The sequence below is a fragment of the Geotrypetes seraphini genome, chromosome 14 (genome assembly GCF_902459505.1).
Source record: "Geotrypetes seraphini chromosome 14, aGeoSer1.1, whole genome shotgun sequence".
NCBI lineage: Eukaryota > Metazoa > Chordata > Amphibia > Gymnophiona > Dermophiidae > Geotrypetes > Geotrypetes seraphini.
Window position 1 is genome coordinate 51,023,999 of NC_047097.1, and position 24,772 is coordinate 51,048,770.

General features: G+C 45.5%; 2 protein-coding genes across 5 annotated transcripts in view; both read right to left on the minus strand.

The window, feature by feature from the left end:
* The window catches only part of PTPN9 (protein tyrosine phosphatase non-receptor type 9), an 84,305-nt gene extending 68,576 nt beyond the window's left edge, over positions 1–15,729 (minus strand). The window contains exon 1 of the mRNA XM_033920301.1: positions 14,859–15,729. Within this exon, the coding sequence (XP_033776192.1) occupies positions 14,859–14,891 (33 nt within the window). The 5' untranslated portion in view covers positions 14,892–15,729. The remainder of the gene's footprint in view (positions 1–14,858) is intronic.
* A 6,524-nt stretch (positions 15,730–22,253) lies between these two features.
* The window catches only part of SNUPN (snurportin 1), a 42,906-nt gene continuing 40,387 nt past the window's right edge, over positions 22,254–24,772 (minus strand). For all 4 annotated transcript variants that reach the window (XM_033920956.1, XM_033920959.1, XM_033920958.1 and 1 more), the window contains exon 9: positions 22,254–23,575. In XM_033920956.1, the coding sequence (XP_033776847.1) occupies positions 23,273–23,575 (303 nt within the window). In that variant the 3' untranslated portion in view covers positions 22,254–23,272. The remainder of the gene's footprint in view (positions 23,576–24,772) is intronic.

Sequence of the window (24,772 nt, forward strand, 5' to 3'; positions counted from 1 at the left end):
CTTCACCCAGAGAGTGGTGGATAACTGGAACGCTCTTCCGGAGGCTGTTATAGGGGAAAACACCCTCCAGGGATTCAAGACAAGGTTAGACAAATTCCTGCTGAACCAGAACGTACGCACTTAAGACTAGTCTGTTAGGGCAGGGGTAGGCAATTCCGGTCCTCGAGAGCAGGAGCTAGGTCAGGTTTTCAGGATATCCACAATGAATATGTATGAGATGGATTTGCATGCACTGTTTTCATCGTATGCTTATAGATCTCATGCATATTCATTGGGGAAATCCTGAAAACCCAACTGGATTGCGGCCCTCAAGGAGGGACTTTGAGACCCCCGATATAAAAATATTGGAGTATTAGTTTTCAGAATTTTGAATGTTAGCAGCGCAATTTTGTAAGTTTAGAGGAGAAAATACGCAAACAGAAAACTGTGCCTCTGAAAAACTAAAGTTCACATCAGTTCATGCTTAAAGTAACAAGAGCGGAACACTAGTATCACAGGAGTCTGGCAACAGATCGTTCGGGGAATGCAGAAAACATGTGTTTGAGCAACACTCTGGAATGTCTTTTAGGCAGCCGTGCATTCTATGCAGGCAAAGGCATCACAAAAAGGCCAGGTCTTAATACAGTGGGGAGCGGTGTAAATTCTGTTTGAACAAACCTTGCCGTGCAGACAGGTCCAGTGACCCTAGCATTTTCTTCACTGAACTTGGCCATACAACCCTACCCCTCCCCTTCGCTTCCAGTGCTTAGTTGTAAACCGCTTTTATTGATAAGGGATTACAAACAATAAAGTCGTTTTGTCACCATACATAGCGCAAACTGCAACAATACCAGTATAAAAGAGAAATATCATCAAATTTCGCAACTCAATAACTTCAACACATCCCCCCCCTCCCCATCCAGAAAAACGCAGCAAAGCTACAACAAATCCCAGCCGAGGTCTTACAGACCCCAGCCCTCCAAGAGGAGAAATGCAAAAACAACACAACACAAACCAGAGAAGTGCTTAAATGCATTATCTTCTGCTACTCACAGTGAAATCCACATGAAACACTGTTAACAGTAGGAACCGACTTTTTAAAGGTCTGTAGGTGAGTGAAGGTGACTTCAAGAAATCTACTGCTACATGGCCCCCTGGATTCTATATTTGATGCCCAAAATGTGCACACAGCTTTGGGCACGCTTCTGAGATGTGTACACACATAAATTGGATAAAGATCTCTAAACCAGTGTTATTCAACCTTTTTACACCTATGGACCGGCAGAAATAAAATAATTATTCTGTGAACCGGCATTGGTTCGTGGACCGGCATTGGTCCGTGGACCGGCGGTTGAAGAACACTGGGCTAAGTCGTGGGCCAGACCCCGCCCCCATAATAGTACTAATTGTAACACTATTTTTTCCATTCATTTTTCACAGATGCACAATATAATCTTATTAACAACGCATAATGGTTAACCACAAAATTAAACTATGTAAAGCACACTGACAGCAGATGTAAATTCTCAAAATTGACATAATTCAATCACTAAATTCAAAAATAAAATCATTCCCCCCTACCTTTGTTGTCTCCCTCCCTCCATGCTTTGCCTTACCTTCTGGCCTGCTCCCGCCTGGCCATTTTATGCCGCCCCCCAGTATTATCTTCAGGCCGGCTCCCTCTTCCTCACTGATGCAGTGCACAAAGCTGCGGGCAGCAGCTACTTTCACGTCCCGTGCCTCATCTGGAAGCCTTCCCTCTGACGTTGCAACGTCAGAGAGAAGGCTTCCGGGTTCAGGCGAAGGATGCGCGTAGGAGCCACTGCCCGTGGCTTTGTGCACTGAATCAGTGAGGAAGAGGGAGCTGGCTCGAAGATAATGCCGCATCGATCGCTCCGTGGACCGGCGGTTGAAGAACATTGTTTTGGGCCTAATGCACGTGCTGGCCCTGTGGACTGGCAGAAAATTTCTGTGGACCGGCGCTGGGCCATGGACCGGTGGTTGAAGAACACTGCTCTAAACCATCAGCAGAGTGCTAACAATTATTGATGTTAATTTGCATACACATCTGGCTGCATGTTATTCTATAAGGCAGGGCGCACAACTCCAGTAGTGAATGATACGAGGACAAATTTTTCCCCGTCCCCGCGGGGACTCATTTTTCCTGTCCTGTCCCCGCCCCATTCCTGCAAGCGCCATCCTCATCTGCACAAGCCACAAACACTTTAAAATCATAAGTGTTCGAGGCTTGTGCGGTTAAAGCAGAGCTTACAGGAATGGGGAAGAGACAGGGACAAAACTCACAGGGACAGAATGGGAAAATTGAGTTCCTGCGGGGACGGGAACAAATCTGTCCCCATGTCATTCTCTAATGTATCTCAAAAGGGAGCATAGCCATAAGTGTGTCAGCAGCATTCTGAAAAGATACACGAAGAATTACAGAATAATGCCTAAGTGCTCCTAACTTGGCCAATGGAATTTACATCAGGTTTCAATGGTGATGCGTCAAAACCATGGAGGACAACGGCATGTCAATAATCCCACGCTGACATTTGAGCGCAGGAAAAAGCGCACCGCCGCTTTGAGGCCTTCCCTTTTGCGCTCTAAGGGGGGTGTGGGGGAACCCCCCCACTACACTTAGAAGTTCTCGTGCTCCCACTGGGGGGGGGGGGAGTGTGTGTGGGGGGGCCCCCCCACTACACTGAAAACTCCTGAAGACTGAAAACAGGAAGGAGAACAGGAGTTTTCCGTGTACTTGGGGGTTCCCCCCAACTCCCCCCCCAATGGGAATGCGAGGACTTCTAAGTGTAGCCGGGGGGTTCCCCCCCCCCACTCCCTCAGAGCGTAAAATGGAACGCCTCAAAGCGGCGGAACGCTTTTCTCCTGCGCTCAAATGTCGGCATGTCGTTGTCCTCCGTGCTTTTGACAGCGTGCCAGTTTCAAAAGGCATAAGTCTGGCATCCAAAAGTTAGGTATGGGACCCATGCTATGTGTGATTCTGAGAAACCACCTCTGTTCCTGCACTAGTTTCGCCTCTTTAGTCTCCACTGAGCAGCTCTCCCATGTTGTTGCTACCCTCGGTATTGTTTCTAAATTCAATGGCACAAATCTATAAAATCATTTTCATGCAAGCCTCTCTATCATCTTTTCAAACTGCACTTCAGACTCGCTGCATCATAAAAATACAAGGTTTACTCTTGGGACAGTGCTGGATGTTAATGTACATTGTACAGTAAAGAGAAAAATCTATTGTGACAATAATACCTTAATCCTCATTGTACCCTCACTCTCTCTCATGCTGCTGAGCCAGGTAGCTAAAAGTTGATTTTTCTATTACTGTTATTACCCCTTCCAGGAAGTTTTACCAAAAAGATTTAAAAAACCACAACTTTAGAATAGTTGTACTAAGCATTTTCCTCTAGAGAGGTGGAAAGTACTTTCATCACATGCACCTAGTAAAAAAAACAACAACCCACATGAGTTTTAGTGCTTCCCTTAGCTGCTTGAATACTGACTTTTGAAAAGATAAGTATATTTGAAAAATATTATATGTTAAAAAATATTAAGGTAATAAGAGCTATGCTAGTTAAAGCAGACGTGAAAATTGAATATAAAGTTTAAGGGCAACCAATGACAAATATGCCCCCCCCCCTTTAATAAACCGCAATAGCGGTTATTAGGGCAAGGAGCCGCGTTGAATGCTCCGTACTGCTCCCAATGCTCATGGAGTTCCTATGAGCGTGCAGAGCATTCAGCGCGGCTCCCTGCGCTAATAACCGCTATCGCGGTTTAGTAAAAGGGGGGATTTGGTGCACTAAGTCTGCACAACATAAACGTTTATAGCCAAGCAGCGGCGCCGCTGAAGTCTTTGAATATCTTTATCTTCAGAGTGGTTTGTTTTGGGTTTTTTTTTAAATTATTGACAGCCTCTGACAATACAGTAAAACTTTGGTTTGCAAGCATAATTCGTTCCGAAAACATGCTTGTAATCTAAAACACTTGTATATAAAGCACAGTTACTTACCGTAACAGGTGTTATCCAGGGACAGCAGGCATATATTCTCACATGTGGGTGACGTCATCTACGGAGCCCCGGCGCGGACAGCTTTTCAAGCAAACTTGATACAAGTTTCAAGTTTGCACACTGCACCACGCATGTGCGTGCCTTCTCGCCCACTAGAGGGCGCATCCCACCTCGTGGTCCTCAGTTCCATAACTAGCAAGGAAGCCATCCCCGGGGAGGTGGGCGGGTTGTGAGAATATATGCCTGCTGTCCCTGGATAACACCTGTTACGGTAAGTAACTGTGCTTTATCCCAGGACAAGCAGGCATGATATTCTCACATGTGGGTGACCTCCAAGCCAACCAAAAAAGGGTAGGTGGGAGGATGGCAATTTATGAAAACAGGTTACGTAATACCGACTGGCCAAACCGGCCATCGTTTCTGGACAAGGTGTCCAGACAGTAATGAGAGGTGAATGTATGAACCGAAGACCAAGTGGCAGCCTTGCATATGTCCTCCATCGGGGTGGATCGGAGGAAAGCTATTGAAGCTGCCATCGCTCGGACCTTGTGCCCCGTGACTCGACCCGGGGGAGGAAGGCCAGCCTGAGCGTAGCAAAAGGAAATGCAAGCGGCCAACCAGTTAGACAGAGTGCGCTTGGAAACTGGGTGCCCTAATCGATTGGGATCGAAGGACAAAAACAATTGAGGAACCTTTCGATGAGGTCTGGTGCGTTGAAGATAAAATGCCAACGCCCTCTTACAGTCAAGCGTGTGAAGCGCCGTCTCGCCTGGATGGGAGTGGGGCTTCGGGAAGAACACAGGAAGGACAATGGACTGATTGAGGTGGAAGTCAGAAACAACTTTAGGTAGAAACTTAGGATGGGTGCGGAGGGCCACCTTGTCGTGATGAAAGACAGTGAAAGGAGGGTCCGCAACCAAGGCTTGCAACTCCCCAATCCGCCTGGCGGAGGTGAGGGCAATTAGAAACACCGCCTTCCAAGTCAGAAATTTCAAGAGGGACTTGTTGAGTGGCTCAAACGGGGGTTTCATCAGTTGAGCCAGAACCACATTCAAATTCCACACGACGGGCGGAGGCTTAAGAGGGGGGCAAACCCTGAGTAACCCTTTCATGAAGCGTGTCACCAAGGGATGGAGTGACAGAGGGCGTCCCTCCAGAGGTTGGTGGAAAGCAGAAATCGCACTGAGATGAACTCGCACCGAAGTGGTTTTCAAGCCGGAGCGCGACAAATGAAACAAATATTCTAAAACCGAGGATACCGGAACTGATACCGGATCCAGGTGAAAAGACGAGCACCAGGTGGAAAACCTGGTCCATTTCTGCGCATAGCACAGCCTCGTCGAGATCTTGCGGGAGGCTTCCAACACCTCCTTCACCGATTGAGACAGGTCCGGAGGAGTCAGGGAACAAGAAACCAGGCTGTCAGGTGCAATGACTGCAGATTGGGATGTAACATGGATCCTTGACTCTGAGACAGCAGAGAAGGAGAGACAGGCAGGGGAAGAGGCTCCCTGGCACTGAGTTGGAGCAGCAGGGAGAACCAGTGCTGACGCGGCCACCGAGGTGCTATGAGAATCATCGTGGCCGTGGACGATTTTAGGTGTACCAACGTTCGCATGATCAGAGGGAACGGAGGGAATGCATACAGGAACCTCCCTTCCCAGTCGAGTAGGAAGGCATCCGCTTCCAGACGGTCCTGCGAGTACATCCGAGAACAATATAGTGGTAGTTTGTGTGTCTCCGGAGAGGCAAACAGATCCACCTGTGGCGTTCCCCAGCGAGCGAAAACCTCGCGTAGAACTGCTGAGTGTAGAGTCCACTCGTGCGGTTGCAGAAGTCGACTCAGTTTGTCCGCCAGGCAATTCCGTTCTCCTTGGATGTAGACCGCCCGGAGGAAGATGTTCCGGGAGGCCGCCCACTCCCAGAGGCGAAGAGCCTCGGAGCAGAGGGGCCATGACCCCGTTCCTCCCTGCTTGTTCACATAATACATTGCCACCTGATTGTCCGTGCGGACGAGGACCACCTGGTCCAGCAACATGTGAACGAAGGCTCGAAGTGCTAGGAAGATGGCCCGCAGCTCTAGCACGTTGATATGACACCGCCGGTCTTCTGCCGACCACAGGCCCTGCGTGCGAAGACCGTCGAGATGGGCTCCCCACGCGTACTCCGAGGAGTCCGTGGTCAGGACCTTGTGAAAAGGCGGAGTGCGGAACAATAGCCCCCTGGACAGATTTGAAGAGTCTGTCCACCAGCGTAGCGATTTCCGCAAAAGCGGAGTCACCGAAATGAGGCGAGACACCGGGTCGCACTCCTGACGCCACTGGGATGCGAGGGTCCACTGGGGGATCCTCAGGTGTAGCCTCGCAAACGGCGTGACATGTACCGTCGAGGCCATATGGCCCAGCAGCATCATCATGTGCTTGGCCGACACCTTCGACAGTTGAGAGAACTGGCGACTCATCCGTACCAAGGCTTCCAACCGCTGGGTCGGCAGGTAGGAGCGTAGGCGCACCGTGTCCAGCACCGCACCTATGAATTGAAGAGACTGCGACGGCCTCAACTGAGACTTTGGGAAGTTTATCTCGAACCCGAGAGTTTGCAGGAAGGTAATAGACTGTCGGGTCGCTGAGATAACCCCCTCCCTGGTCGGGGCTTTGATGAGCCAATCGTCCAGGTAAGGGAACACGTGGAGTCCCCGTGACCTGAGGGCTGCTGCAACCACCACCATGCACTTCGTGAATACTCGTGGGGACGCGGCCAGGCCGAAGGGCAGTACCCTGTACTGGAGGTGGAGGTCCCCCACCTGGAATCGTAAGAATCTTCGACAGGCGGGGTGCACCGGAACATGGGTGTATGCTTCCTTCAGGTCGAGGGAGCACATCCAGTCCCCTTCCTCCAAGAGGGGATACAGAACCGGGAGAGATAGCATTCGAAACTTCTCCCGGGCCAGGAATTTGTTGAGCTTCCTGAGGTCCAATATGGGGCGCAGGTCCCCGGTCTTTTTTGGGACCAAAAAGTAGCGGGAGTAAAACCCCGTACCCCACTGGTCCTTGGGGACCGGCTCGACCGCCCGAAGCTTCAAGAGGGCTTTGGCTTCGGTTATAAGGGTCGGTAGCTGCGAACGGTTGCAGGGGACTAAACTCGGGGGACTGTCCGGCGGCGAGGACACAAAGTTGAGCGAGTAGCCCTCGGAGACGATCCGGAGCACCCAAGCGTCTGAGGTAATCCCGGTCCATGCCTCCCGGAAGGACCGGAGACGGCCCCCGATAGGAAGGGATTCCTGTGAAAGTGCGGAGGGGAACCCGCCCCGTCCGCTCAGCCCGTCAAAAGGAAGGCGCTGGCTTAGAAGGGCCCTGCGCCGGGGCTTGGGTTTGTCCCCCTCTGCCTCGCTGAGACGGACGTCTCGGAGGCGGTCTCGAGAAAGCCGGGGTCGACTTCTGAGGGTATCGGCGCGGCGGAGGCCGAAAGGGTTTCTGAGGCGGGGGCCTAGGTTTGGGGCGGACCAGGGATGCTAGAGAGCGCTCCTGTTCCGACAAGCGTTTGGTCGCCGCATCCAATGACTCGTCGAATAACTCGGACCCCACACAAGGCAAGTCTGCCAGGCGTTCCTGCAGGTTTGGGTCCATGTCGAGGGTGCGAAGCCAGGCCAAGCGGCGCATGGCCACCGCGAGGGCCGACACCCTCGAAACCAGCTCAAAGGCGTCGTACACTGCATGGAATAGGTACAATCGCAATTGAGACAGGTTGGACATAAACTTGTCGAATCCTGCTCTTTGGGAGTCCGGTAACGAGTTTCGATATTGAGGAAGATCCTTCACCATACCCCGCAAATAGGAGGAAAAGGTGAAGGCGTAATTTAGAACCCTGGTGGCCATCAGGGAATTTGAATAGAGGCGACGGCCAAACTTGTCCAGGGTCCGCCCTTCCCTGCCTGGTGGAACCGTCGCAGAAACCCGTGAGGGCTGTGATTTTTTAAGAGCTGACTCCACCAGAAGGGACTGGTGTGAGAGCTGCGCCTTATCGAACCCTTTAGGGGGAATCGTTCTATACTTCGATTCCATTTTTGAAGGTACAGACGTGACTGTAAGAGGGTTTGACAAGTTCTTCAGCCAGGTCTGCAGAAGGACGCTGTTGAGAGGGAGTCTAGGCACCTCTCTAGGAGGAGTGGGGAGGTCCTGTTCCTCCAAAAATTCTTTGGAATACCGAGAACATACCATCTGGTCAATCCCCAGGGCTTGGGCCATGTCCTGAACGAAGGATGAAAATGAGGATGGCCTAGCCTGGGGAGACGGGGTTCTCGACCGCCCCACCGAGGAGAGGGGGGAGGCCTCATGGGAATAATGAGGATCCCTAACCGATCCCGAATCCCAGGATCCCCTCTCGAGGGCCCTCGAGGGGGAAGGGGAAGTTGTCCTCCTCGCAGAACCCTTGGGTGAGGACCCCGGGGTTCGTGGGACACTCTCCCGTTTCCTCGGCGAGGCGGCCCGGGAAAACTTCCCACGAGGTGAGCGGAGGAGCCTCGGATTGTCGAGGCGCAACTCCGACACCTGCAGCGCCTCGCCCCCGAACGACGAGGAACGGTCGCGCCGAGGCGAGCCTCGAGGTCGCTTAGACTTCCTCGATCGACGCCCCGTCCGAGGTCGCGTCGAGGGCGAGGCGTGTCTGGAAGACCCGGAGGAAGAGGAGGAAAGACGGCGCACTCTGCGCAACTTTTCTTTGGGCCTTACACTCCGCTCAGGGGGTTCCCCCGAGGTCGAGGTCCGGGGCGGGGCCGAGACCGAGGTGAACGGGGTCACTGTACCCGAGACCGAGGTCGCCGAGGCCGGGGCTCCCGCGGTCGAGGGGGCCGAGGCCGGGGCCTCCGAGACCGAAGGCGCTCCGGCCGAGGTCGAGGCCGCCGGGACCGCAGCACGCTGTAACACTTCCAGGGCTCCCGATAGCTCCGATGAGATCAGAGCTCGGAGGAGATCCTGGAAGGCCGGAATCCCCACGAAGGTGGGGAGTTCCGAGTCCGGAGCACACTCCCTGGAGGGCGACCTCGGTCTCGAGTATTCCCTCGGGGTGTGCGGAGTCGAGGTCCGATGCGGGGCCGGGGTCGACCCACCCGCTTTGGCCTGACTCGAGGATGGCTTCTTTGCTGAAGGGGATGGAACAGAGGACTTACCCGAAGCTTGCTTCACTGACGACGCCTTCGAGGATGAGGGTCGGGGCGAGGCCGAGGCCCCTGAGGACGCCGAGGCCGAGGTCAAGGCCGGGGCCGAAGCCGGGGCCGACGTCGAGGCCTTAGGCGGTGCGTCGACGGCGAACAAATCCGCCATTCTGGCCTTGCGGCGACGTAGGGCCCTGTTTTGGAAGGTAGAGCAGCGATCACACGACTCTGTCGGATGTTCGGGCCCCAGACAGACAATGCACCACCGGTGAGGGTCAGTGATGGAAAGCAACCTCTCGCACCGGCTGCACTTTTTGAATCCCGTAACAGGACGGGACATCCACGAAGAAAAAGAAGAAGGCCGGGAACGTACCGACGTCCCCGGCCGCGGCTTCCGGGAGCCCCCGGAGCCAGACGAAAACGAAATACTTTTTTTTTTTTTTTTTTGAAAAGAACCGAAAAGAAAAAAGGCAGCACCGCGAACTAATTCGATGGAAAAACCAACTAAACGCGGCAGCTAGAAGGCAAAAACACTGGAGCTCAGATCCACAGGGCTTTCTTGCTCCGCGGAAAAATTTGAACTGAGGACCACGAGGTGGGATGCGCCCTCTAGTGGGCGAGAAGGCACGCACATGCGTGGTGCAGTGTGCAAACTTGAAACTTCTATCAAGTTTGCTTGAAAAGCTGTCCGCGCCGGGGCTCCGTAGATGACGTCACCCACATGTGAGAATATCATGCCTGCTTGTCCTGGGATAAAGCAAATTTCCCCATAAGAAATAATGGAAACTCCACAACCCAAAAACTTTAATACAAAATACTGTACGTATTCGTATTGCAAGACCTTGCTTGTTTAGAACAGTCACTACACTCCTGCAGTGTCAGAGAGAGAGAGAAGAGCCATTGGCTCAGTTGTGATGATGTGACGCATGTATACTGTATGTACTCGTATTGCAAGACTTTGCTCATTTAGAACAGTCACTACACTCTCGCAGCGTGAGAGAGAGAAGAACCATCAGCTTAGTTGTGATGGTGTGATGTGTGTATACTGTATGTACTTGTATTGCAAGACATTGCTTGTATATCAAGTTAAAATTTAATCAAATGTTTTGCTTGTCTTGCAAAACACTTGCAAACCACATTACTTGCAATCCAAGGTTTTACTGTATACTTTTTTTTTATTCTTTATTTATCATTTTAAAAATTTTAACAAAATCAAAACATTTTGTACAGAAAGATTGTCAGATCGAACACAAAATAATAAGTAAATCATTAACATAATATGGACAAAATTCTAATCGGACAATCTCAAGTCCTCAATAATTATATGATCCAAGATATATATAAGAGTGAACTTTTAAGGAAATCAATTTTAAATTCTATATAATAAAGAATAGTATCATGTGTCTGACTTGAGGAATTATTCTAATACCAAGTCCAATTAGTTGTTATTACAGTTACATAGTTGTTATTGTGGTAGTTGTTGTTATACCCTCTTTTTCCAGACGTTTCAGTGTCAGAAAAGCTGTAAGTTGAGATGGCTCGAAAAACACATACTTATTATCTCGATATCTTACTATACATTTACATGGGAAACGTAAAAAGAAAATGCCACCCAGCTGTGTAACTCCTGCTTTCAACAAAAGAAACTGACGTCTACGATTCTGAGTTTCTCTACTAACATCTGGAAACATTTGAATTTTCAAACCCAGGAACTCCTTACTCTTGTTCCTAAAAAACATTTTCAAAATCCAATCTTTATCCGGCAACAAAGCCACAGATAGTACAAGAGTTGCTGGTTTAACCAAATCTTTATCTGATGTTTCCAAAATTGCTGTCAAATTTTGTTGAAGGTCTTGTATTTCCTGTCTCTTATTCTCCGAATGCTGACATATGTGTGTCATAGGCAGCTAAAACATTCGGTAAAGAACAAATGCTTTTCCACAAACTTACACCTGCTCTAAGGTGGACCCAACTTTCTGCATGGGATCTGTGTATTCTAAAAGTACACATGTATCTTCCAGCAAAATCCAAACACTGCTCCCCATGAGCACCCCCAATTTTGAGTAAATTCATTTATTGTGACAAAGGAGCATTTTTACTAGTCAGCTGCTATTTACAATATATTAACTTGGACTGTATGTATAATCTGATAACAATTTGGTAACTTTACATAACATGTATAATTCTTTGTAATATATTTAACTCTATACAAAATTCTGTGTAATAATATGCCACCTATAACTCGCCCAGAACTCTAATAAGGATTCGGTGGTATATAATATTACACATAACATAATTCGCTTGTGTGGAGTTTGGCACCTAAAATCATAAAAACAGCCATACTGGGTAAGACTAATGGTCCATCTAGCCCAGTATCCTGTTTGCACAAGTACCCAGCAGAAAGCCAAATAGTAACAACATTCCATGCTACAAATCCCAGAGCAAGTAGTGGCTTCCTCCATGTATCTCTCAAAATAGCAGGTTCTGGACTTTTCCTTCAGGAACTTGTTCAAACCTTTTTTAAACCCGGACACACTAACCGCTGTTACCACATACTCTTGCAACAAGTTCCAGAGCGTAACTATTTGCCAAGTGAAAAAATAGTTCCTTCTATTTATTGTAAAAGTATTTCATTGTAACTTCATTCAGTCTTTGTACTTTTTGAAAGAGTAAAAAAAAAAAAATGGATTCACTTTTTTACTTGTTCTACACCACTCAGGATTTTGTAACCTTAATCATAGCCCCCCCACCAAATGTCTCTTTTCCAAGCTGAAGAGCTCTAACTTCTTTAGCCTTTCCTCATATGAGAGGCGTTCCATCCATCATTTTGGCACTCTTCTTTGAACCTTTTCTAATTCTGCTATATCCTTTTTTGAGAAAAGATAAGAATTGAATGCAATATTCAAGGTGAGGTCATGCCAAGAAGCAATATAGAGGCATTATAATATTCATGGTCTTGGGGACATCCACTGCTTATTCCTAGGATAAGCAGCATCAAATCTGTTCTATTCTTTGGGATCTTGCCAGGTACTTGTGACCTGGATTGGCCTTCAGTCTCTCCCAGTATGGCAACTCTTAAGTTCTTGTGTACTATCCCTTTTGAAAAGTTGGCCGCCCCCCCCCCCCCCCCCACTGGAACGCCAAAAATCAGACTGTTTAAAAACTACAAAGACACATGCACATAGTTTTATAAAGCACAACACATGAGAAATGCTTTATAAGATTACCCCCAAGACAGGAAAAACTGGGTGGATTTGGTCTTTTACTTTACAAACAAGAAATAGATCCCCTAAGTTGCAGGCATACATAAGGGACAAGATACTGTTAAGTCACATTAAAAGTCAGGATAAGTTTGTGCTCAATTTACTAACTGCATGAAATATAAGTCTCATTTTACATTTAAATTTACCACTTACCTTTCCCAACTAGCAGCTGCAACAAAGTGAGAATCCAAATAAATCAAAATTTGTATGAGTGATGCTAAGTGTTGCTTATTTTCTTTTAACACCTGCCTTGACTGAGGCAGAGAAGTTACTTATATGGGGGTATATGCGCTAACCAATTTAGTGCATGCTAAGTTGTCCATTATATTCCTATGGGTCTCTTAGCATTTACTGTAGCATGCTCTAATCATTAGCATCTGCTAAATCGGCACACTTTAGTGAAACAACCCCTAAGTTAGTAATACGAGCTTATTACTGATTTTGACTTTCCACATAAATGTTGACACCACAATACCTTACACCCGTGTTCCTCAACTCGGTCCTGGAGTACCCCCTTGCCAGTCAGGTTTTCAGGCCATCCACAATGAATATGCATAAACTTGATTTGCATACACTGCCTCCATTATATGTAAATTTCTTGCATATTCGTTGTGGATAGCATGAAAACCTGACTAGCATGGGGGTACTCCAGGATTGAGTTAAGGAACACTGCCTTACACTATAAATTGGTACCTAAATGTTAGCATTTAATCTCAAAAGTTAACAGCTAGATTTACTAAAGTGTTAATACTGCATATCCATAATGGGACTTATTTATCAATAAGATGTGCTAAATCAGGGACCTCAAACTTGCAGCCCGCCAGGTACTAGTTTGAGGCCCTCATTAGGTTTATCATAATCACAAAAGTAAAGTGAAACAGTTTCTTGATCATACGTCTCTTTAGCTTTAAATGACAATATTATTATTAAGACTTAGCCAAAAGGAAAGATTTATAAACTATAAAGAGTTTTACCTCATGCAAAATCGTCATTTCTTTAATAAGACATTAACTAATTTTTTCTGAGGCCGTCCAAGTACCTACAAATCCAAAATGTGGCCCTGCAAAGTTCTATGACATCACAATGCAGGTGTAAAGAGCCTTAGCCTATAGCAGTGATCTCAGACTCGCAGCCTGCCAGGTCCTATTTTGAGGCCCTCGGTATGTTTATCATAATCACAAAAGTAAAATAAAACCATTTCTTGATCATAGGTCTCTTTAGCTATAAATATCAATATTATTATTAAAACTTAGCTAAAAAGAAAGCTTTATAAAGAGTTTTATCTCATGCAAAATTGTCATTTCTTTAATAAAGACATTAACTATTTTTTTTATTGGCCCTCCAAGTACCTATAAATCCAAAATGTGGCCCTGCAAAGGGTTTGAGTTGGAGACCACTGTGCTATTCATGATATTCAAAATTCACAGCTGGGAGATCAGATAACTGGTTTTGGTTTCATTGACCAAACAATTTAAAAGAAAAGGCAACTAGAATGCAGGACCAGAATAAAAGCAAAGTTTAGTTATTGGGCGCTTTAACAACTCTGTACCTGAAATACCTAAATGCAATTTGCCTTGGAAATGTTTAAAATAAACATATAAATAAAAGCCACACTGTAAACAGAAAGAGCTATTAAGCAACCATGCAACATGGACAATTTGTTCTTAAAGCTTCCAGGTTTTAATTCTACCGATCTATAGTTTTGAGAATTAAGAAAGAAAACCTGGTCTTGTATATCCATAAGATTCAGGGTATTATAAAGAACGCACACTTCATAAATAAATGCTGCCCAGATTCAAATCCTATTTTTTTTTCCCCCTTACAGATGGAAAGATGCAAAGCAGGAGCAGCTTATCTAAAAGTTTCCTGCAACTACTCTACAAAACAGTATCTATAAGCAATCAGATCACATAACCTGCATAAAAATGAAGCGTTAAGGTAAACTAAATGCATCATATATCACACGAGATGAACAAGCAGGGGCTCCAATCTCTGCTTAGAATGCAACAGGCATAGCCACTTTTAACATCTGGGTTTTGGGGATTTTTTTTTTTTTTTTCTCCCAGTGAATGAATAATCTTTTGGCAGGAGTATTTTCACTAAAGCAGAGAACAAGGTTTAAAAATCCTCAAACGCGCCCCGTCACAAACAGGACAGAGAAAGTGAGAGGAAATGGGAAGGAACCCACGTCACTGGCCGCTGTCCTCCAACGCCAAACTTTCTTTTAGTGGCAAATTAGAGGAGGTTTCACACTGAGAAATCGCACATTAAAAAAAAAAAAAAAAATCAAGACAACCCGAAACGAAAGAGCGCGAGGAAAGGCAATCGAGAACGAAAAGTCGTTTCCGTTTCTCGAAAGCCTCGAAGCGCCCACACGGACTTGCCGCTGGGGGGGGGGGGGGGAAGGGCGGTCAGCTAGCTGGCTTATTCCAGGTTTCTTTACCTGCTCCTCTTCCGGGGTCAGTTGGTCGGCCATCCCCGCACCTCCCGCGGACAGAGGCAGTGGCCGAGCTCGCGGCGGCTAGGCCTCCTCCGGAGAACCGGAGCCAAACTCGCCCGATCCAACCTCGCCTCGGCGATGGCTAATTGTCGCTTCCTTTCCTTCCCCTCCCCCCCCCTGTCAGGCACTCTCGGGTCTTTAGTGCATCTCCATTGCGTGCATTTTAATCTTCCATGAAATCTGGAAGGGTGGAGGTAGGAAATCCTTCTGCCAACCAACAGTCTTCCAGCAACTATGTTATAAAAAATAAAAACATCCGTTTGTGTTATTGGACCTCAGGAAAAAATTTTTTTTTTCTTTTCAGCAACGCAATCGGGTTTTCTCTGGCGTTGCCATAAAACAAAAACAAACATTCCTTTTACAGGAAATTCTTCAAAAACGAAGGGGGGGGGGAAATGTCCGATATCAACACACGCACGATTGCACACACATGTCCCCCCCAAATAATAAGATTAAAGTAAAACCAGGAGTTGTCAGAGAATGGAATGTGATCTCGCCTCTGCACCCTTGATGCGGATCCAGATGTCCTCTAGTCGCTTCCTATCTGCCCAGAAAGAAGTGCGCTTTTGTCTTTACTTTTTTTTTGGCCTTGGGGAGTGGGGGAACGTTGCTTAAAAACTCCATCTCGGAGTCTCATGTCCTTTCCTGGAAGGCTGCATCTAGAGCGGAGAGCGACGCTCCCCCCCCCTCCTCCTCCCCCTGATGGGCAACTCCATTGAGGAAAAAAAAGAGAAGGGGGAAAGCCGCAGTCCCATTCACAAAACGGCGAGGAGGGAGGGCGGCTCAATCCCTGCGGGGCAAGCGAAAGCCAGATGTGTCGAAGCGGCAGAAGAGCCCCCCCCCCCCCCCCGGGTCTGAATCGGAAGGGAAGGAAAAAGGAGCCCGAGCGAACAAATCCACCAGAGCCGTTCAGTGGGGAGGGAAGGGAAGCAGAATGGGAGGGAGTCGGTTAGAGAAGAGGACATGATTTGTGCTGTGTCATTAGAATAGTGGTATGGAAGATTATTTCCCTTGGTTATGATATTCCTACGCTGAGGTGCCACCTTTGAAAGCAGGAGGGAAAAGGCTCTGAATAAGCCCAACAACCTTGAGATAATGGGAGTTAAAGACAACCAAGAAAAAGCGGCTAAAGAAAAGGGGGTGTGGCTACCGTGCCTACAAGATGGCCGCTTAAACTTCTTGTAGGCTCTCCCACGCGTCTTAAATATGCTTTAAAGCTCCCCCTGTTAGGTTTATCTAAATGCTTTCCCGGCTGTCAGAAACAAACTGGAGCTTTACAATATTCGCATCTTCAATGCTGGCTATCTGCTACGTCCGTTCTGTTAACTTTCTGGACAGACACCGACTGAATCTGCCTAGAAGGCACATTAGGGTGCTTGCTTCTCTGTCTCATATTACAGCTGACTATCTATAACTGCTGAAAGACAGATTTGTGTGGTGAAAGCCTTAGCTCTAAAGGAGAGGAAAAGCAGCATTACTGAGAGGATCAGTCTAATCCTCTGCCTGAGGACTGGAGGTTGGCCAGTGTAAAGCCCATTTTTAAAAAAAGTTCCAGGGGTGATCCAGAATAATACAGACCGGGTAAGCCTTTCTTCAGAGCCAGGCAAAATAGTGAAAATTATTATAAATAACATTAACCTAAACCTAAGAGAACAGAGTCAACATGGATTCAGGCAAGGGAAGTTTTTCCTCACCAATTTGCTTCATTTCTTTGAAGGTGTGAATCATGTTGACCTAGGTAATGTAGTGCATCTAGATTTTCAGAAATCTGACAGACTCACTCATCAGAAAATGAAAAGACGGGATATAGGAGGCAATGGTCTGGTGTGGATTAAGAACTATTTATAGACCGGAAACAAAGGGTAGGGTTAAATAGCTGTTTTTTTTACATTACATTCTGACATATTCCATTAATGTCCTTACATGTTCATGGCAAATAATATACAGTATTACCCCAAAATTCATGGGGGTTAAGTTCCTGGAGCATCCACAGATTTCAAAAAACCGCAAATACTGTACTGTATTGGATGCGGGGATTAGAGATGGGAAGGGGCTGCAGAACAGTGCTGGGGGGGTTGGCATTTCTCACTTCCTCATCCTGCTAAGCACAGAACCGAGCTGGAAAGAATTTTGGCACACTTTTTTTTTTGTCATTGGCTGTTAGTCTGTGTCTCCTGTAAGCCCCAGGACTTTATCTGGAATCATTCTAGTTTAAAAAAAGCACAAATGACTAAGTCTGTGAAGTTGGAACCGCATGCACATTTGCGGGGGGAATACTGTATTTCTATTACTGGAAACAAGCCCAGTTAAAATACAATGACAAATGTTCAAATAGAACATTAAAAGTACAAGATGATAAATTTAAAAATAAAAATTTTTAACAAGAATATCTTTACTGTTTTTAGAAAGCTTTTATATTGACCTATTGATCTTATTAAAATAGGGAGATAATTCCAAATTAAAAGAAGTCTGATTAAAAAAATGATGCCTTTCATTGGCTAAACAAATGATCTAATTGTCTTAGGTGAGGGAATTTGAAAACAGAATTGCTTCTGTCTTCTTGCTACCGTAGTAATGAAATCAGTTCCACTAAATATGGCACCTGGCCATATAGAATATTAAAAACCATAAAGCAAGGCTTTAAGCTTTGTATTTACTGGCAATGTAATTTAATGAAATATGGTGTAATTCTATCATACGTATTTAGAAATGGAAAAAATTATCCTCACCACAGTATTCTGCACAGTTTGTAACTTTTTCAACAATCCTTTACCACATCCTAAACAATTTTATAGTAGTCTATCTGAGAAAAAATAAGCGATTGAACCACAAGTGCAAAGACTGACATCAAAATATTTTCAAACTACCTGTAATCTCCTTAAAAGAAAAAAAATGATTTTTCACTAGCCAGTTTCTTGATGCTCCATGCTCAATAAATTATCTAATTGAATGCCCAAAACTCTAGATCAGGTGTCGGGAACCTATGGCTCTCTTGATGGCCACATCTGGCTCGCGGCAGATCCGGGTCCTCCTGCCCTACTACCCACCCGGGTCCTCCTGCCCTTCCTTTACCCCGGTCTGCGCCGCTGCTGCTAATCGCCGCCGACAATGTCTTCTTTCCGACGTCCCGGGCCAGCCAGGCAGTGATTGGCTGGCCCGGAACATCCTCTCTGACGTCAGAATTGAAGAGGGGTGGATGGCGAGAGAAAGGGCAGACATTGGATGGTAGTGGGGAGCCTATGCTGGATGGAAGTGCAGATGGGAGAGATAAGGGAGCAAATGCAGGAAGGAAATGGGAGGCGAGAAAGAGGGGAGCAGACGCTGGATGGAAGTAGACAGAGAGAGAAGGTACTAGATGGAAGGTTTGGAGAAAGAGGGTACATGATGGAAGGAGGGATAAATAAAAGGAGGGCGTATGATGGGGGTCACATGATGGGGAGAAAAGGATTGAGTTAGGGAAACACTGGAGGGGTAAGGGAAAGAGGTGGCAAGCTTTAGGTAGACAGTAAAAAAGAACGTAATCTAGACAGATGCAGAAAATAAATTGAAAAGGAAAATGAGGGAAGAAAGGGATTGCAGAGGAGAGGTGTAGGAGAGGAGAGAGATGCCAGACCAATGGGGGTGAAAGGAGAGAAGGAAGGGGGAGGCATACAGTTTCTGGAAGATGCCATATAGGGGAAGAGAGATGGCAGACAGTGGATGGAAGGAAGAGAGTTATAAGAAAATGAGGAAAGCAGAAACCACAGAAGACAAAGGTAGAAAAAAATTTTCTATTTATTTATTGCTTTAGGAGACATGTGTCACAGTTTCTGTGGTGCACTGTATGCAGAGTCCAGCTTCTTACTGGTTCAATTTAACCTTTGTCTATGTATTTCTATTTTATCGCAATATCCGGCTTCGGCATCGCAACATTCACAGGCGATCCATCGCCCTACGTTGCAGCATCCGCGGTAGAACGGGCCGCAGGCACAAACTGAGGCTTCGGTCTAGCTAAAGTTGGTAGCCCCCGCAGCCAACATACAGCCACAAATTGAGGCCCCCACTTCTGACTAGCTACAGTCAGTAAGCCGCCAGCAAAATGTACTGCCACAAACTTCGGCCTAGCTACAGTTGTGGCCCCCGCAGCATCCGTGGCCAAAAGGGCCTGAAGCCGCATCCACAAGTAGCCACAAATCATGCCACTTTCCACCAGTGGCCGAACATCAAGCCCCCGACTTGGGCCTAACCTGCCTTGACAACCTATAAGGGTCCATCCCACCAGCTATACCTGTAATTGACTACCCTGCCCTTTTATTGAAGAACCCTTTTATTGAAGAATATGGCTAAAAGAAAAAAAGATGAGGAGTATCGTACTTTTCAGCAGGAATGGATAGAGGCATTTGTCTTTGTGGAGAGAGCAGGTTCTGCAGTATGTCTAATATGCAATGATAAACTTGCATCGATGAAACGGTCAAATATAAAGCGGCACTTTGACACACACCATACTACATTTGCATCGAAATATCCTGCGGGGGACAGCAGGAAGAAAGCATGTCAAGAGCTACTGTGCAGAGTGCAAGCTAGTCAGCAGCAACTCCGTGTTTGGACCCAACAAGGTGACTGAAATTCGGCTAGCTTTGCTGGTGCTTTAGCAATTGTGAGAAACGGAAAGCCATTCATAGATGGGGAGTATGCCAAAACATTCATGCTTGATGTTGCCAATGGACTTTTTGACGACTTTTCAGATAAGACAAGATAATCAAATTTCAAGTCTAATAAAAAACTCATCCTTTCCTCTATGTAATATCCACTAGCTCTTCTTTTCCTAAAGAGAAAGGATCTGAATAGCCTTAATTGTGCTCTAATTTTCAATCACCCTGCAGTGCCCTATATTATGGGTTTGTCTCTGCAATGTTATCTAACTTGTTCAAGATACTGCTGCCAAACTTCTATACAACACAGATAAAATTTAACATTATACCACTGCTGATTGACTTTCACAAATTCCAAGTCATGTTCAGATTGAAATTAAAGATTTTAATCCCGACTTAGGGGCCCTTTTACCAAATGGCAGTAAACACTAACATGTGCTTACTGCTGCTTATAATCTGCAGCTGTGGGATACACTCAAGTACTACATGCTGATTTCAGGCTCAGCGTGCACCATCCTCGCACTTTTTAGGAGAAGAAATGGTGTGTCCGGTTCACTAAGTAAATGAGTTTGTGTGATTCTATTTTTAGGCACAGCAATGTCCCTGATGAAGATAGCAAAACGGGGTCCCTCGTCAGCTGGGTGTCAGTTGAAGTGGTGTTGCTAGAGTACAGCAAGCACTGTGTGTACTGTGGATGGACATCCGAGAGTGATCAACAGTATTTCATTGAAAGACTTTAAAAAATATCTCTAACCCCCCTCTTCTACAAAACTGCGCTAGCAGTTTCTAGCACCGGGAGCCGTACTGCTCCAGACACTCATAGGAACTCTACGAGCATCAGGAGCAACACGGGCCATTCAGCATGGCTCTCTGCACTAAAAACCGCTAGTGCAGTTTCGTAGAAGAGGGGATGACTGCATCGCAGTGAGATATGGGCTGTGTACACAAGACAGCAGAATAGGAGCTACTGTGAGGTGGTTATTTACATTTTTATTGCATATTTCAATAAAATTTAATTGAGGAACAGAATGATGTAGTCAGTGTGACTAGAACTTGTGCACAATTTGTCATTCCAAGGGGGTGCTGGTAAGCATTGTGTTCACCGATACCTCCTCTTACATTACATTAGTGATTTCTATTCTGCCAATGCCTTGCGGTTCAAGGCGGATTACAAAGTTATCAAGAATTACATTAAAAGATTGCAGGAATAGCATAAGCAATGTCATAATATTTACTTAAGAAGTACCAAAGAGAAGTCGAGATCTTAAGGTGATAAGTGTTGGGTAAATTAGAAACATTTGACTTTGTTGGGTAGTTAGAAGCAAGAGTGTATTAAGGGTATAGAGAGGGTTGGAGGGGATTGGTAGGGACTGGTCATGCTAGATAGGTTTTATGTATTTTTTGAAGAGTACGGATTTAATATCTTTCTTGAAGGTTTTGTAGCCTGTGGTCGATGATAACAGAATGGTGATTTATCTGTCCAGTTTAGCTGCTTTGGAGGCTATTAGGTTGTCATATAGTTTTTTTCGTTTGACATTTTTGGATGATGGGTGTGTGAATAGTGAGTGGGTTCTCCTGTGCCTGGTTGAAGAGGATTGAGTTAGTCGGTTATTCCAGTAGGTTGGACTTTCTCCGTTAATAGCCTTGAAAAGTAGGCAGTAGAATTTGAAGTATACTCTTGCTTGTATTGGATGCCAGTGTGAGTCATGGTATGCCTCTGTGATATGGTCATATTTTTTTAGTGAGTAGACGAGTCTCAGGTCTGTATTTTGCATTGTTTGTAATTGTTTTATCATGGTAGCTGGGCATGGGAGGTATAGTATGTTGCAGTAGTCTATTGTCCAAGGATAAGAGATTGTACCAAAAGTAGGAATTGTTTCCTGATGAAGAATTTTCGGATTTGTCTTAGATTTCTCATGGTCACGAACGATGCTTTTATTACTTTGTTGATTTGTGGTTGCATGGTACAGCCTCTGTCAATTATTACTCCAAGAAGTTTTAGTGTGGGTTGAATTGGGTATGAGATCGAATTTATTACTAGATTTGTTAAGGTTGGAGTTTTGTTGTTTTCTAGGAGGATGAAATTTGTTTTGTCAGGGTTAAGTTTTAATTTGTGCTCTGTCATCCATGTTGCTACCGTTTCGAGTGTTCTATGTATTGTGCTTGTCATGGTTGGTTCTGGGTGGTCGAAGGGGAGGAGAATAGTGATGTCATCTGCATAGCTGTATGAAGTTATGCCATGTTTGTCTAGGTAGGAGCTGAGGGAGGCTATGTATATATTGAATAGTGTGGGTGATAGGGGTGATTCTTGGGAACTCCACAGGGGTTGGACCATGGTTCTGATTTTTCTTGCATTGTTTTAACCCTGTAGGTTCTGGATTGTAGGAAGCCTTTGAACCATGCAAGTACTTTGCCTGAGATTCCTATGGAGTCTAGAGTTTGTAGAAGAATGTCGTGATCTACCAGGTCAAAGGCTGCAGAGAGATCTAGTTGTATGAGCAGGATTTTCTTGCCTGTACAGAGGTATTGTCTTGCAGTGTCCATTAGTGTTCCTAGTAGGGTCTCTGTGCTGTAGTTTATTATGCATGGGGCTCCTTTCTGGTGTCTCTATTGTGTCTCGTGGAGAATTATTTTTATATTTGTATTTTCTGCATTCTCTCCATATTTCAGGTATGCCTTAAAAAAATGAAATTCTTCAAAGAGAAAATAAGAGAGAAAAATACAATTTTTATTATTCCACTGTAGAAGAGGATGGCATGACAGATCTGGTCTTCCTAAAGCTCAGTCCTAAGCATTAGACTACTACATTATACATTTATTAAATTATGACCCCCTTTTATCAAGCTGCATTAGGATTTTTTTATATCGTAGGTCACTGCAGTAAAAGTTCTGATGCTCATAGGAATTCAATGAGCATCGGAGCTTTTACTGCAGCGGTCTGTGATTAAAAGCCCTAATGCAGCTTGATAAAAGGGGACCCATATTTTTATCACTGGAATATTAGAAATATTTAAAAAAACAAAAAACAAACAGTTTTATACAATTTTGCCTCTATTTTTTTCCCCTTTTTTGATAATGGGAAATTGCCTTAGTCATGTATTCACGATCTGTTCCAACACTTCCATATGTTCTTCCCGGTTATTGCCTTCTTGAGTTTTGGCAGGAATTATGATGCTGTGATCTTGCAGAAGCAAAAAGAGACCATATATATTTGAAAGGTCTTCCACTATCTCTGACTCTTGCTTAAATAGCATTGCAAAATTACCTTGAATTAAAACTCTCTCTCCCAAGAAAAATAAATGCCACAGCCTCCATATTTGTACAGCTGTTACATTTCTACTAGTCACATGTTTCACTTGTGCTCAAAAAGCATCATCTCATATTTGCAATGACTATCACTTCTCATATGCTTGAGGTTATTTAAAATGTTAAACTTTATATTAACTACTTTTTAAATTTTTCCTTTTAAGTTTGGCATACCAATTTGAAATCTCTAAGAGCCACTCAGATTTCAGCAGACAAGACATCACATGTAAGGTGAGCAGCTGAATATCTATGTGGCTATTCCGAAGTCCTACTCCAGTGAAGCATGTATGGGTGAGAAACACCCTTCCCCTGAGATTTGCTTTTCTTCCTTTCACAGGCAGCAACATATAAGAAAAAAAAATGACACATTAAAAACCCCTGCCCCTTCCTCTCTTCTCCAACAGTGAAGTCACAAACTCTTCAGCTCTCCAATCTTCCTGCTGTTGTAGCCTGGCAATCTAGAGACTCTTCTTTGGGGGTAGACAGGTGTTCTAACTCATAACGTCCATTCTCCACTGTTTCTGTGCTCCCAGTCTTGTTCTTTTTGTGTTCTATGATCTGCTGAAGCTGGTGTCCAGCATATGCTGGTTTGGTGGTTAGTGGGTTCACTGGCACATCTATGCCAAGGATGTCAGATACCATGTAGGGTCTGAGCCAGCCAACCAGTGGGGTACTTCCTGGAGTATAATGAGTTTGTTTGTGATAGAAAAGGAGACCATCAACCTAGAAAACAGAGAAAGAAGATTAAATGATAAAAAAATAAATTTTTAAAAGACATGCTTATTAAGGATACTTAATTTTGCCCACTACTCTTTTAGACCTACAGCTGAATTGGAATTTGTTGCAGCTGGGACTACAGCATCAAGTTACTTCAACTGCAGATACTCAAGATTTCCCTAATCTTTATTCTAGTGTAATAGGTGTGTCATTCTGGACTGTAGGGTATTCTCCCCATGCTCATAAACTGTGCAGAAAGAATCCACTGCAGGTTTTCAACTCCTCTTCCATCTCCAGAGGGCTTTGCTGCCTCCTTCAATTTTTCCTTGTGCATGCAAGCCAGAAGGTGTCTTTCTAATATGCTCTGTTTATTTCTCTATTATTTTCAGTGGGGTTTACTTGCAGTTTTTGTGGATTTCAGTGCACCAGAGCTCCCCAGTGTAGGGGTAAGCTCTGTCTGTGAGGAGACAAAGCAGACTTGGGTCTGGAACTGGCAGGTTAATCCCTTAGGAACCTGTATGGCCAGCCTGTAGAAAACTTTGTGGAGCTTGGGGTCTGTATCCCTAGTAGCTTAGCTCGCTTACTGAATCGCAGGGGCTTGAACGCAGGCTGTTAAGTACGTACAGGGAGTTCTTCAGCGTACTACTAGCTGTGATTTTGCCTCCCCCACTTTGTGTGCATGATTCTGTGGGATTTGAGTATCAGTCCGACTTTAGTCCAACTTGCAGCCCGAAGATTTCAGCATTAGGAGGACTAACTAATTGAGGCAGTGATTCTTCTCCCAGATCCAACACCTTCAGAGCACATGTCACAGTGCATAAGGCTATTACAGCCTATGACCAAAATCGGGGGAGGGGGGAATGAAGGTGTGAAAGAGCTGTTTTTAAACGGTTTCTGTCACTTCTTCCAGGTTCCTCACCTCTAAAATCCTGTTTCACAGGGGTTTTTTTTAAGGTTAGTTAAGGCGTTTGTGAGCCTTTTTTTGCACCAAAATGTTACTGTGATGGCCATCTTGGATGTCCCAATTTTGTTTCAAAACTCGTTTTGCCTCAAAACTGGCATGGATGGAGTCCTCAGGCTCTTTTATTCCTAATTCATGCCAAATTTGTGCTGGATGGATGCTGGAAGCGCACCCTTGGGCCATGTGCACTGCAGCGCATGAATGGGGCAGACAGGAGATGTCTGCAGGGAGAAAATCTCTTT